This window comes from Labeo rohita, chromosome 23 (genome assembly GCF_022985175.1).
Source record: "Labeo rohita strain BAU-BD-2019 chromosome 23, IGBB_LRoh.1.0, whole genome shotgun sequence".
Classification (NCBI taxonomy): Eukaryota; Metazoa; Chordata; class Actinopteri; order Cypriniformes; family Cyprinidae; genus Labeo; species Labeo rohita.
Genome location: NC_066891.1, coordinates 2,517,592 through 2,533,159, shown reverse-complemented (window position 1 = coordinate 2,533,159; position 15,568 = coordinate 2,517,592). Strand labels below are relative to the sequence as shown.

Here is a 15,568-nt window from a genome sequence, read left to right as displayed (position 1 = left end):
AAAGCCCTGACGTGATCAGAACGCGCCAGTACCGGGCAAATGCGAACAGCGTTTGGGTGTTTACGGTTATATTACACTATTTTCTAAAGAAAATGTCCCTAAATTTACGTTATTTGTAGAAACAGAAGTAAGAAGTACGTTCCTCGGTGCCGGTGAGTAACTGGTTTTGTTTTGCTATAACGATTAATGGTGAATATTTTGATTAAACCAGCGTGTGTTATTGTTAGATTAAAACTTAACGTCTTTTTTACATTTGAAAATGTGTTTATTAAATGGTAAGTGGTGTTTGTCATAGTACCCTGATTGATAGATAGATTTATATACATAGAAAGCATATTAAATGTAAGTAAAGTGTCTACTTTAATGTTTCAAATAACGTTTGTCAAAATAAAATGTCAAAATATGGGTTCCACCGTCATTCCTGTACTGTACTTATTAAATTAGATAAATGAATAAGTGATTTTACTGAATTGTATTAGATTTTAAATGATAAAACAACTTGCTGACAAATTGGTAAAACTTACTGATTTAAAGGTTAGTGGTAAAGATGGATAAATAAGATTTAAATTACAATTTTACAAGTTTATGTATATATATATATATATATATATATTATTAATATTATTATTATTATTATTTTATTATTATTATTTTTTATATATATATATATATATATATATATTTTTTTTTTTTTTTTTTTTTTAAAGTAGTCTCTTCTGCTCACCAAGCCTGCATTTATTTGATTCAAAGTACAGCAAAGGCGTAAAGTTTTGAAATATTTTTGCTTTTTAAAGTAAAAGTTTTCTATATGAATATATTTTAAAATGTAATTTATTCCTGTGATTTCAAAGCTGAATTTTTAGCATCATTACTCCAGTCACATGATCCTTCAGAAATCGTTCTAATATTTTTATTTGCTGTTTAAAAACATTTATTATTATTTTTATGTTGAAAACATCTGAGTAGAATTTTTTCAGGTTTCTTAATAAAAAATAAAAATCTTTTGTAACATTATAAATGTCCCTATCATCATTTTTGATCAATTTAAAGCATCCTTGTTAATTAAAAGTATTAAAAAAATACTGAATCCTAAAAACAACAACAATAATAATAATAATAAATGTTTCTTGAGCAGCAAATCAGCACATTAGAATGATTTCTGAGCGATCCTGTGACACTGAAGACTGGAGTAATGATGCTAAAAATGTAGCTTTGATCGCAGGAATAAATTACATTTTAAAATATATTTAAATAAAAAGCAGTCATTTTAAATAGTAAAAATATTTCACAATATTACTGCTTTTGCTGAATTTTGGATCAAAGAAATGCAGGCTTGGTGAGCAGAAGAGAATTCCTTAAAAAACATTAGAAATCTTGTTGTGTTTGTACAAATGTATGATAACAAAAGACACATTCTAATGTACAGAAAATATTTGAAAGCTTTTATTTGTATTAAGTTTTTATTGTAATGATGCTTGAAAACCCTTTTTGTCTTTGACACAAACATAAAACATGATTATTATAATTTTCAGATTTAAAAAATATATTTTAAATTAATTATACACAAATTAAACACTGTTGGTATTTAAAGTATTTTAAGTTATTGCATATTCCATTTTTCTTTAATATCTCTCTAATATGTGTGTGCATGTAAAACAGCATTTGTAAAAATCGGCTCAAAAAAAGATCATTTTTATCATTTTGGACAGGTAATAGTGCTATGTTTTATGCTTTTCTTCAAAGTGAAAACTCCAGATTTATGTAAAATATATGTGTAAACCCATCGCACACTGCATAATTTCAGCGTCTTTTATACCGTCTGTGGGTGTATTTTTTAATTCCATCCCTTCTGTCTGTCCTCATTTTCTCATTTTCGCTCCTCAGTAACCATGGCGACCGCCACTAAAACCCCCCCAGGTGCAGATCCCAAGCAGCTGGAGCGCACGGGAACCGTCCGAGAGATCGGATCACAAGCCGTGTGGTCGCTGTCCTCGTGTAAGCCAGGTGTGTGTGTCTTATTGGTTCTCCATGTTTGATCATTGCACTCCTGATTAATGCATCTTTTGTTGCCCTCAGTTTAATTATTCATTCATTCATTCATTGTCTTTCTGCATGAAGGTTTTGGAGTCGACCAGTTGAGGGATGATAATCTGGAGACCTACTGGCAGTCCGATGGCTCTCAGCCACATCTAGTAAACATTCAGTTCAGGTAGAGACAGAGAGAGACTCAAGCAGCCGCTCTATAACCTGATTGACCAACTGCATTAATAAACTGATTAGATACTTTAAATCGGACCTGAGATCAATGCATACTGTGCAATATTTAGAAAAACAGTAAAGTAACACTAAAGCATGCATTCTTGTTTTATGCATGCATTCTTTGTTTCCTTTATCCACTATAAAAGTTTAACCAACTGTGAATATTTGCACTTCCGATATTCCCAGAAATTTCAAAATAGTCCATATGTCATTAAATTTGGAGCTGCTTGTAAGGTTTTAAGGTTTTGATCCTGAATCAGAGAATGTTTCCTCTCTGTTGTGTCCTGTTAGGAGGAAAACCACTGTGAAAATGCTGTGTATTTATGCCGATTATAAATCGGATGAGAGCTACACTCCCAGCAAGATTTCAGTCAGAGTGGGAAACAACTTCCACAACTTGCAGGAGATTCGGGTAAGAAACACAGATCGCATCACAGTCTATAAACTATAAAAAAAAACTATAAACTGAAGTACTTAATTGTATTAGGTTGTTTTTAGCATTGTATGGTCCATTATGTAATATATTTTATTTTTTTATTTTTATATAATGTTTAATATAATATTGTTATATCTAGAACCATTAAAATATATTTTAAAAATATAGAATCATTAAAATATATTTTAAAAATAAACATTAACTGAAATGAAATAAAAATATCAACTCATTTAATTTAGTTTTAATTGATGTACACTAGCAGCCAAAAGTTTTTTAACAGTAAGATTTTTAATGTTTTTTTTAAAAAGTCACTTCTGCTCAACAAGTCTGCATTTATTTGATCCAAAGTACAGCAAAAACAGTACAATTTTAAAATATTTTTACTATTTAAAATAACAGTTTTTTTATTTGAATATATTTTAAAATGTAATTTATTCCTGTGATATCAAAGCTGAATTTTTAGCAGCATTACTCCAGTCACATGATCCTTCAGAAATCATTCTAATATTCTGATTTGCTGCTCAAAAAAAAATTTATTAATATTATGATGTTGAAAACTTCAACATACTTTGAGTAGAATTTTTTCAGGTTTGTTTGATGAAAACAAAAATCAGAAGAACAGCATTTATATAAAATAGAAATCATCTGTGACATTATAAATGTCTTTATCATCACTTTTGATCAATTTAAAAAGTCCATGCTAAATAAAAGTGTTCATTTTCTATAATTTTTTTCCCCCCCAAAAAAAGAGAAAAATTTACTGACTCTAAGCTTTTGAATGGTACAGTATACTGTTACAAAAGCTTTTTATTTTAGATAAATGTTGATCTTTGGATCTTTCTATTCATCAAAGAATCTTGAAAAAAATGTACTCAACTGTTTAAAATATTGATAATGTTTTCTGAACACCAAAGCAGCATATTAGAATGATTTCTGAAGGATCAGGTGACATTGAAGACTGGAGTAATGATGCTGAAAATTCAGCTTCACATCACAGGAATAAATTACATTTTTAAATTTATTAAAATAGACAGCAGTTATTTTAAATAGTAAAAATATTTCACAATATTACTGCTTTTTAAATCATATAAATGCAGGTTTGGAGAGAAGAAGAGGCTTGTTTAAAAAAACGTTAAAAATCTTACTGTTCAAAAACCTTTGACTGGTAGTGTGCTAAACATATTATTGAAATAAAAATGATAGATGTTAAAAAAACAAACAAAAACTGACAATTGAAAAAAAATGTAACGAATAATAACAAATTATTTATATATAATATATTAATAAAATATATTAATAAAAAAATAAAAATATATTAATTAAAGTTATAATAGTATCTCAGTGGTACTACAATAACACTGTGGTCTCTATCTTCATCAATTCAACTCAATAGACACATTAAATCATAAATCAATACTCCTTGTCCATTTATTGATTTATTTGGTAAGAAATCATATAATTAACAGAATAATGTGCATTTTTACATAATAAGTCCTTTTATTGTGACTCGAGCGTCGTTTGTGTGTGTGAGAGCAGCAGCTGGAGATGGTGGAGCCGAGTGGTTGGATTCACATCCCTCTGTTGGACCTAGTGAACAATCCCATCAGGACCTTCATGATCCAGATCGCCGTGTTGGCCAACCACCAGAACGGACGGGACACGCACATGCGGCAGATCAAAGTCTACACGCCCGTGGAGGAGAGCTCCATCGGCAAATTCCCACGATGCACCACTGTAGACTTCATGATGTACCGCACCATCAGATGACCCGAGCTTCTGCTTGAATGGACGGACTGAGGTGCAGACTTTGCCTTCTCATAAGACTGTTCTGGAATTAAATGGTTCACATGTTTTAAAATGTGTTTTGTAAAGAGAACAGTTCAAAGTTCAGTTTATGTAAATGCAAATCTACAGAAAATAAATGTTTTTTTTTAAATGAAGAAAACCTGTCCTGTATCTCTTGATGTTGTATTACAGCAAGATGGATTGGTTTAGCTTGCTTTATTCAACTGTGATGGCAAGTGGATTGATCAACAACTCAATTGCACACTCTTCTACGCAACTTTAGGGAGGCACAGACAGGTTTTTATCAGTCCCAGTTTGCTACAAAAAAAACATTTTGTAGAATAACTAATAAATCTGTGAAGTTAATGCCATTGATATAAATATTCTTATTTAAAAAGTTCAGTTTGAGACATTTAGTAGCCAAACAGTAGTAAATATCGACAAACATATTCAATCAGGTAAGGAATAGAGATCGGCTTTTATTATTGTTATTAATCAAATAGCATTTTGGGGTTACAAGTATATGATTTATAGGGTATGATATGTCAAATTTTGCATTTAGTGCTGTAGTTCACATTTAATTTTAGTTTGAGACACTTACTAGCATTTACAATTGAGAAGCATACTTAGATGATCTATCGGGTTAGGAATAGAGATTTCCTCTTATTATCGTTATTAATGAAATACCATTTTTGGGTTAAAAGTGTAGGATTTAAAATGTATGATGCCATATCTTGTATTTAGTACTTGTAGTTCACATTTTAATAATCAAACGAATCTATCATGTACGGAAGAGATCTATTTTTATAATCATTATTAATAAAATAACATTTTTGGTTTCAAAAGTGTAGGATTTATAACACAAGACGTACTTGTAGTTCACATTTAAACATTCAGTGGATTAAAAGTTTATGATCTCATTCATTCAACAGTTCAGGATTTATAACACAAGACGTAGTACTTGCATAGTTCACATTTAAGCGTTCAAATTTAGGATTTTTTATGTAAGATCTACTTGTAGTTCACATTTAAACATTCAAACTAATCTATCAGGTAAGGAACAGAGATCTAGTTTTATGATTATTATTAATGAAATACCATTTTTGGTTTAAAAGTGTAGTATTTATACTGTACAATATGGAACTTCTTGCATTTAGTACTTGTAGTTCACATTGAAGCATTTAAACAAGTCAGGTAAGGAATAGAGATCTAGTTTTATGATTATTATTACTAAAAGTTTTTGGGGGTAAAAAGTTTAGGATTATAACACAAAACGTAGGACTTGCATAGTTCAAATTTAAGTGTTCAAATTTAGGATTTTTAATGTAAGATGTACTTGTAGTTCACATTAAAACATTCAAACTAATTTATCAGGTAAGGAACAGATCTAGTGTTAGGATCATTATTACTGAAATAACATTTTAGGGTTAAAAGTGTAGGATATATAACAAGACGTACTTGTAGTTCACATTTAAACATTCAACGGATTAAAAGTGCAGTATTTATACTGTGCGGCATGGCACTTCTTGCATTTAGTACTTGTAGTTCACATTTAAACATTCAAACAAATCAGGTAAGGAATAGATATCTAGGAATAGATATTTATGATCATTATGATGTACTTGCATAGTTCACATTAAGCATTCAAATTTAGGATTTTTTTATGTAAGATGTAGTACTTGTAGTTCACATTTAAACAAAGTAATCTATCAGGTAAGGATCAGATCTAGGTTTCTGATCATTATTATTGAAATAACATTTTGGGTTCAAAAGTGTAGTATTTATAATGTGTGATATGGCACTTCTTGCATTTAGTACTTGTAGTTCACATTTAAACATTCAAGCATGCAAAAGTTTTGTTGAGACCCTTAGAACTGAGCAAATATTGGCAAGCATATTAAAACTGTGTTAGGTAAGGAATATAGATCTCCTTTTATTATAACTTTTTCGGGTTCAAAGTGTAGTTATAATGTAAGATGTGCTACTTGTAGTTCACATGTAAACATTCAACGGATCTGTCAGGTAAGAAATAGATCTAGTCTTACTATTGTTTTTAATGGAATAACAACTTTGGGTTAGGATTTATAATGTAGGACGTAGTACTTGTAGTTCACATTTAAACATTCAAACATGCCTTAAACAGTTTAGTTTGCGACACTTTTATAAGCATGTAAATATCACTAAACATATTTAGACAAGTTATTAGATTATTAACCTGATGCATAACCATGCTAATAACATTTTGATTAAAAGTGTAGGATTTATAATACACTTTTTGCATTTAGTACTTGTAGTTCACATTTAAACATTCAAGCATGCAAAAGTTTTGTTTGAGACCCTTGGAACTGCGCAAATATTGGCAAGCATATTAAAACTGTGTTAGGCAAGGAATATAGATCTCCTTTTATTATAATTATTAATTCAATAACTTTTTCGGGTTCAAAGTGTAGTTATAATGCAAGATGTGCTACTTGTAGTTCACATGTAAACATTCAAGCAAATCTGTCAGGTAAGAAATAGATCTAGTCTTACTATTGTTTTTAATGGAATAACAATTTTGGGTTAGGATTTATAATGTAGGATGTAGTACTTGTAGTTCACATTTAAACATTCAAACATGCGTTAAAAAGTTTAGTTTGCGACACTTTTATAAGCATGTAAATATCAACAAACATATTTAGACAAGTTTTTAGATTATTAACCTGATGCATAACAATGCTAATTACATTTTGATTAAAAGTGTAGGATTTATAATTAGGGAAGCACAACAACAATCAGTCATGTCGGAAAGCTGTTTGTTTTACACTAGCTATGGCATTTTTAACTGATCTGTAATTTTGCTGCATTAATTAATTCGTTGATTTACTGGCATTGTTGTATTACCCCTAAACGTCACCAACAACAAAAAAAAGTAGTTGACTGCTTTACTTGTGAGTCAGTCAGTCTATTGTGTACAGTAAGTGCAGACTTTATGCTTAAACCTGTACAAAAAAAATCAGATCAGTGTACACTTGTCCACCAGGGGTTGCTATTTAGCAAAAATTAAGATTATTGTTCACCACAAGTTAAAAAAAAACTAGTAGCCTACTTTGATCTCAGCATGCATTTCACTGATTTGAGCTTTTGCAAAACAATCCATGTAAACGAAACATGAGTAAAATCTACCAAATGTCTCGTTTCTTTGTATTATTGATTTAATTCAAAATCTAATCATGCTCATGCAACTATATTAGCACACCCACATTTTAAAAATACAGAAACAAGCTCCAGCTGGCTTGTTGCAACCCTTAACAATTCAAACATGCATTCACAATATTTATAAAGTAGTATGATGTCACGTCTTGCATTTTGCGCTGTAGTTCCAATTGAACTTCCTCTGAACGGTTAGAAAGGGTGCATGTTTGCATGTGCGTCTGTGTGCTGCTGGCATCCTGTTTAGGCCCCGCTGTGGTTTGCATGATTCGAAGGCGATGATGATGAAGTGTCAGAGAAAAGAAAACTCAGTTTAGGTGGAGCTGGACTGTTGCTATCAACCAAAGTAGACCGGACTGAAAGATGGGCACTTACTGTGTACTTCTACACATTTTTGGTGAGTTGCTTTACTGTTTTTTGTTTTTTTTTTTACCCCAGATGTTGAATAAGAATTGTTTTGGAGTAGCATGTGACCAAGACTTGTGTAGACTTATTTAATAATATATTTTAAACATCCTGTTTGAAAAAATTAAATTTTGTGGGAAAAAAATGCTTCTATTAAAACATTAAATCTGTAACATAGAAAAATACAATAACATTTATTTTCGTTTGTTGTATTTATTGGCTTTGAATATTCAAAAATGTAAAAATGTCTTCCTATCCATACCATTTTCCCATAAAGACTGAGATCTCTTTAATATAAATAGTTTTCCTTTTGATAGAGATGAGATTGAATAAAGAGCAAAAGCTTCTTAAATGTTTCTCTTGAGAAAAACATCACATCTCTTGTAGATCTCGACAATTTGCTCATATTTGCAATCTAGAGGCAGATATCTCAATTTAAATTCAGTATGAATGATTTCTCATTAAATTCTGTTAAATTATATTCACTTCGTGTCTGTTTGTGTCTGTTTTTATTTCTACTGATAGTTGTTGCAATGTCATAAATGTAGATGCTGAATATCCTAAATTATGTTAGGAAATGTTTCTTTATTATGTTTTGTCCTCTTTATTTTCAGCTGCTCTTCTCTTGTGTGATAATAGGATGTTCTGCGAGCCTCATTTAGTGATGTCCACCACTGCAATTTCAGACATGTCCGACTCTAACACTACTGTGACTACAGCAGAATCAACAATAGTCGGGAATGACTCGACACCGTTAGCGTCTGGCTTAGAGAATGATTGGTCAAATAATTCATCTGCAGATTATCCTCATACAACACAGATCTTAAAGCATGGTCAGACAAATGAATCGATTCTGGATGCCCCTCAGACAACTGAGAGCGTCAGAGGTTCTGAAACAAAGGGTGGAATCCCTTTCGAAGTAAGCTCTTCGACTGCACATCCAAAGCAGGATTCTACTTCAAAAGGTTTGAGGATTTCTAATTGATACTGTAGTATTCATTAGACTGTGTCTCTGAATGGCTGTTTTCACTTAGGACTTAAATTGTGTCTAGTCGATGTTGTAGAGTCTGAGTGCTAAACCAGTTCACAGGTCTAAATAGTGGTAAAGTGAGAAATCAAAATGTTTAATTATAGTGCAAGTGCATTGCATACAATATTTACGTACCATTTTAAAAAGGTCCTTCAAAAGTGACTCACTTAAGCACCTTTCCACATTTACTTCATTGAAGATTTTTTAAAAATGTTTTTGAAGTCTCTTCTGCTCACCAAGGCTGCATTCGCTTGTTCAAAAATACAGTAAAAACAGTAAAATTTAGAAATATTATTAGTTTCAAATGTGTGAATATAAGTTAATTATTCCTGTGATGCAAAGCTGAATTTTTACATGATCCTTCAGATTGCTGCTCAAGAAACATTTCTCATTATCATAGTTGTGCTGCTTAATTTTTTTTGTGGAAACGGTGATACATTTTATATTTCAGGATACTTTGATGAATAAAAAGTTTAAAAGCATTTATTTGAAATAGATATCTTTTGTAACATTCTAAATGTCTTTACTGTCACTTTTGATCAATTTAATGCATCCTTGCTAAATACAAATATTAATTTCTTAAAAAAAAAAAAAAAAAAAAAAAAAAAAAGTTGTTATGGTAATGCATCACACTTTCCACAAAATCTTAAGCTGTTTTGACATTGATAATAACCAGAAATGTTTCCTGAGCAGCAAATCAGCATATTAGAATGACTTCTGAAGGATCATGTGACACTGAAGGCTGGAGTAATGATGCTGGAAATTCAATACATTTTAACAGATATTCGCATAGAAAACAGCTATTTTAAATTATAATATTATTTCACAATTTTACTGGATTTGAAATCAAATTAATGCAGCCTTGGTGAGAATAAAAGACTTCAAAAAGCCAAAAAGTCAAACTTATTATTATTCAAACTTTTGACCAGTAGTGTATATTCTGTATACAGTAGTGACGTTCTGTTTTGATTTTTTTTTTTTATTTATTTTTGTTTTTATATACAAATACACATATACTAAATGCAGTTAGTGTGTAAATACACGTATAGAAACCTTATGAAAAAAATAATAATTTTAAATGTATAGTAACTAAAAAATACAAGGTGTTTCTGAGAAGTTGAGAAAATGGCAGCGTGAAATGTGTGAAGGGCCGGTTTCAAAGATCTGAGCGGTTAAAGTGTGAGTGGGTTGCGAGATTCAGCATGTTTCTTGCTTTCTGAATGCAGACTTACCACAGCAGCAGAATCTCTTTCTCTCTCTGTTCTATTTAAATGCACTTGTGTGCAGTTACTGCAAAATGTTTTTATAGACTCGCAACAAATCACTTTATTTATTTAAAATGGTTTTTTTTCATAATTGCATGCTCTCAAAAGCAGATATTAGTTTCTCAGTGTATCTGAATTCATTCTGCTGGGGTGTTTGTTGGTTTGTTGTAACCATTGTTCTACGACCATTGTTCTGTTTCAGGTACAAAAGCAACAAATGGAGGTGAGCTTGACTCTCTGCACACCACAGCATCTGCTTTGTGGAAGATAAGAAACACATTCTTTCTTCCTGTTTCTTATTTTTATCCTTTCTTCCAATTATGTTAGCTCTATCTGTCTATCTGTCTGTCTATCTGTCTGTCTATCTATCTGTCTATCTGTCTGTCTATCTGTCTGTCTATCTATCTGTCTATCTGTCTGTCTATCTGTCTATCTATCTATCTGTGTATCTATCTATCTATCTATCTATCTGTCTCTGTCAGACTGTATTGCCTTCAAAACATTCAAACTGAAGACTGAAGACTGAAAACCATCGAACTTAAAACTTTTAGAACTTTTTAAAACTTCTTAAACTTTTTAAACTTTATAAACTCTTCAAACTTTTTAAAACTTTCTGTTCCGGGTTTCTCAAGCCAAGTTGTAACTGTTGTTCTGCGACCATTGTTCTGTTTCAGATACAGGAGCGAAAAGTGGAGGTGAGTTTGACTCTCTGCACACCACAGCATCTGCTTTGCGGAAGATAAGAAACACATTCTTTCTTCCTGTCTTACCAAGACTTCATTTATTTGAAGTAGAAATCGTTTGTAAACTAAAAAAAAGTCTTTACTGTCACTTTTGATCAATTTAATTAATCGTTGCTAAATAAGTATTAATTTCTTGAGAAAAAAATGTTATTATCCCAAACTTTTGAATGGTAATGTAGCACAGCCGTTTTACTACATCAAGCTGTTGTAGCGTGATTGTTGTTCTGTTTCACATACAGATTCAGATAACAAAGGTGAGCTTGACTCTCTGCACACCACAGCATCTGCTTAACAGAAGATGACAAACACATCCTTTCTTCCTGTCTTACCAAGGCTTCATTTATTTGATCAAAAACAGTAAAATTTCAGCATTTATTTGGAATGGAAATCTTTGGTAACATTATAAATGACTTTACTGTCATTTTTGATCAATTGAATGCATCCTTAATAAATACAATTAGAAATGTTATTATCCCAAACTTTTGAATGGTAACGTAGCACAGCTTTTTACCACATCAAGCTGTTGTAACATGATTGCTGTTCTTTTTCTGGTACAGGATCAGGATCGTTAACAGGAGGTGAGCTTAACTCTCTGCACACCACAGCATTTGCTTTGCGGAAGATGACAAACACATCCTTTCTTCCTGTCTTGATGTTCCATTTAAGTATAAAATAATGCCTATCCCCATATCTCTCTGTGTTTTTGACAGGCATCATCATTTTGATCTTCATCCTGATTCTGATTGTTTGTCTGCTTGTCATTTTGTATTTCCTGAGAAAGAAATCAAGGGTAAGATTTTATGCCATTTCATTTTGTGCGTTTTGGATCTGTTGCAAACACTAGTGTTTTTATTATTGCTGAATCACTTAAATCACTGACATCAAAAAGAGTCACACTGCCATTTTTAATTTTTTTACAGTTTTTAAATGAATCCCTTATTGCATTTTATTAATTAAAATGTTAATAAATAAACAAAATTTAATAAGACGTAAGAAATAGATTTTTGATTATATTTTATAAAAGTTATTATTATTTTTATTAGGGCTGTCAAACGATTAATCGTAATTAATCGCATACAAAATAAGTTTGAGTTTGCCTAATATTTGTGTGTGTATAATTCATATGTATATAAAAATATAAACACATTCATGTATACTTGTAAATATTTACAAGTATATGTATTTATTATAATTTTATATAATTTATATATAAATAAATATATATAATAAAAAATACGTTTTTTACATAAATAACATATTTCTCTTAAATATATACAATAATTTGTGTGTGTATATATATCACTAATCCATTCAAAGTGGTTCACACTTTATAATTTCTTGTTCCTTTTTTATTAATTCATTTTTTGCGTTTTATAAAATAATGATAATAATAAATAGTATAAAATTAAATTAAAATTTAACTAATAGGAAATTTAAATTTAATTTATTTAATTTTCATATTATTATTATTATTTTTTTAAATCACAAATCACAAGTCCACTCAAAGAGGGTCACACTTTATAATTTCTTGTTGTTTTGAATTCGTATTATTTTTTAGTAAAACAATACATTTATTATTATTGAATCACTTAAATCACTGACATCAAAAAGGGGAATTTTTTTTTTACCATTTTTTAATTGAATCCCATAGTGCATTTTATTAAATAAAATGTTAATAAATAAATACAATTTAATAAGATGTACCAAATATATTTTTAATTTAATTTTATATTATTTATTATAATTTTTATTATTGAATTACTAGAGGGTCACACTACCATTTCTCGTTGTTCTGAATTTTTACATTTTTTATTGGATCCCTTATTGCATTTTATAAAATAAAAATGTTAATAAATATATTAAATTAAATTAAAATTTAATTAATAGAAAATGTAACTAATTTTAATGTATTTAATTTATATTTATATTATTTATTATTTTATATTAATTTATTTATTTGTTTTTTTTGTTTGTTTTTTGTTTTTTTTTACCCACCTACTTTTCACATCCTTTAAACACTCTTTAGGGAATATTAATAATAATAATAATAATAATAATAATGATGATAATTATAATTATTATTATTATTTTTATTATTCAGTTTTGAATTTTTACATTTTATTGCACTTTATAAAATGAAACATTTGAATAAATTATAAAATTAAATAACAATTAACAAATATTTATTTATTTACTTACTTACTTCCTTATTTACAATACCAGTACAATACAGATACAATACAATACAGAATGATTTTTAATGTTTTGTAAAGAAGTCTCTTCTGCTCACCTGCATTTATTTAATCCAAAATACAGCAAAAACAGTAAAAAATATATTTTTACTATTTAAAATATCTGTTTGCTATTTGAATATATTTTAAAATGTAATTTATTCCTGTGATTTCAAAATTGAAAGTTCAGAAAAACAGCATTTATCTGAAATAGAAATATTTTGTAACATTATAAATATCTTCATCATCACTTTTGATCAGTGATTTCTGAAGAATCGTGTGACACTGAAGACTGGAGTAATGGTGCAGAAAATTCAGATTTGATCACAGAAATAAATTACATTTTAAAATCTATTCAAATAGAAAGCAGTTATTTTAAATAGTAAAAATATTTCAAAATTTTACTGTTTTTCAAAAACCTTTGACTGGTAGTGTACCTACCACCTTACCTAAAACGTTCACTAGGCAGGCAGCTCACTAATGAATCACCCTGATCAGCTGTATTCTAATATGAGAATTCTCACGTTGTGTTTCTAGAGTTACTCATTTGATCTGAGCCGTCCCGACGTAGCTTCCAACGATTATGTTGACACCCCACTCAGCATCGACCAACAAGGCATAAGCTATGAGCCAACTACCAAAGGCATGTGTGAATGAAAAATGACTTACAATCTTGATTTAACTGTGTGCAATCTAATTAGAAACTCAATCTTTACCTGTAACTTTCTGTATGTCTTTCTGTACAGATCTGCCTATGTGTTTGGACTACCTAAACGAAGACAATACCGAGGAGAAGACTAATCCGATAGCAAACGGGTCTACAGGAGAGCAAACTGAACAAACACCCACCAATGAAAGTGGTAAAACATTGTGACAAACATTGTTTTGGCAGCATTGCATGTATTGTTTTAAGCAAGCTCTCAATTATGCATAAAATTCAGTAGCTTCTCTTGATGGTTGCTATTTTCCAATTTGTATTGGTTTGTAGTGATGATAATCTTTCTGTCTGTTATCTTAAAGATTTTCAGAATTTTCCAGAAGAGAATAGTTTCTCTTCAGACTCGAGTTTGGCTTCGCCCATGAAGAAAGTCGAGTTTAACCTGGACCTGGATCTGCTTGGAAGTGATTCTGAATTAAACAATACGACCGAAGCTGAAGCCACCAACACGGAGCAAAATGAAAACAACAATAACGTCAGTAATGCTGGTCAGTGCAACCAAAAAATTTGCATGTATATTTTGGCTTCTTATGAATATGCAATATTTATATTGCATTTTATGTATTGCAGGGCAAGGAACCGCAGCAGAGATCTTCACTGAAATCAGTCTAGATGAGCCAAAGCAACATGCATAGAGTGTGTTTCCCATGCAACAGTCTAAATCTCGGGACTTTGGTACCTGAACTTAAACTATATCTGTTCAAGATGCCTTGATCGAATGCAAAAGCATCCTTTTTTAATTTCAAGTTCTGTTGCATCTGCTGTTAAAAGAGAATGTATACTGTACATACAAAGAACATTGAATCATTGGGTGACGTTTATGTAAAAATGTTAGTATACAATGCTGTATAAATTCAATTTGTGGCTATAATAAATGTAGAATACCTTGTGTAAAGTAATGCACTTGTTTGTCTATTGTCTGAAGGTTCTCTATTAACAAGCATTTGTGAGAAGACGTCTCTTCTTTATTTTATTACTGTCATTACTTTAGGAACAGTAGGGTCGAGTTTCCTGTCAAAATCATCATTCAGTTTTTAATTTTAAAATAAAAAGATGTATAGCTTAGTTAAGACACCCAGCGTTCAGATGCTGCTGTAATGTTGCTGCTTTAATACATAATCAAAATTGTGTAATTATTGTCTGATACTTTAACTTAAAAGGGGTATTGGCTACCATAGCTATAAATAAAGACTTCAGATGACATGAAACTGTGGTCAAAAGTATCGTAAATGCGGAAATGTTAGGTGAGTTGGATGTGGAGGAGGTGTTGTCAAAATCAAACCTACGCTCTAGATGTTTTGTGTTCATCTGTTTCTCAAGTCTGCACTTTTTACATTGCCAATCGTTCTATATGCTGATACAGTTAACACTCTCACATCAGTGGAACTGAGATGACTGGATGCATTCAACTGGTTTCCTACTGAACCGTCACCAAATGAATTGCAGTGGTAAAATTATTTAAAATATAGTGAATTAAGTTACAAACTAGATCATAATGCACAAT

The 15,568-nt window shown here is 30.4% G+C and overlaps 2 protein-coding genes across 5 annotated transcripts; both read left to right on the top strand.

Moving 5' to 3' along the window:
• The first annotated feature begins 7 nt into the window (after positions 1 to 7).
• anapc10 (anaphase promoting complex subunit 10) lies at positions 8 to 4,632 on the top strand. Its single transcript, XM_051096227.1, has 5 exons — positions 8 to 152; positions 1,885 to 2,004; positions 2,119 to 2,209; positions 2,551 to 2,671; positions 4,232 to 4,632. Exons 2-5 carry the CDS (start codon positions 1,890 to 1,892, stop codon positions 4,460 to 4,462), a joined length of 558 nt encoding a protein of 185 aa, XP_050952184.1. The 5' UTR covers positions 8 to 152; positions 1,885 to 1,889; the 3' UTR covers positions 4,463 to 4,632.
• Positions 4,633 to 7,901: 3,269 nt separating this feature from the next.
• Positions 7,902 to 15,272, top strand: LOC127155272 (uncharacterized). 4 transcript variants are annotated; one of them, XM_051097390.1, is made up of 11 exons: positions 7,902 to 8,069; positions 8,692 to 9,042; positions 10,575 to 10,595; positions 11,047 to 11,067; positions 11,355 to 11,369; positions 11,673 to 11,693; positions 11,826 to 11,905; positions 13,884 to 13,989; positions 14,093 to 14,206; positions 14,367 to 14,539; positions 14,635 to 15,272. In XM_051097390.1, the coding sequence occupies exons 1-11, from the start codon at positions 8,036 to 8,038 to the stop codon at positions 14,674 to 14,676; spliced, it is 978 nt and encodes a 325-aa protein (XP_050953347.1). In that variant the 5' UTR covers positions 7,902 to 8,035; the 3' UTR covers positions 14,677 to 15,272. The 4 variants fall into 4 exon arrangements, with proteins under 4 accessions (XP_050953347.1, XP_050953345.1, XP_050953346.1 ...); XM_051097388.1 differs by having other exon boundaries at positions 14,367 to 14,552; XM_051097391.1 differs by having other exon boundaries at positions 7,910 to 8,069; positions 8,717 to 9,042; positions 14,367 to 14,552.
• The last annotated feature ends 296 nt before the right edge of the window (positions 15,273 to 15,568 follow it).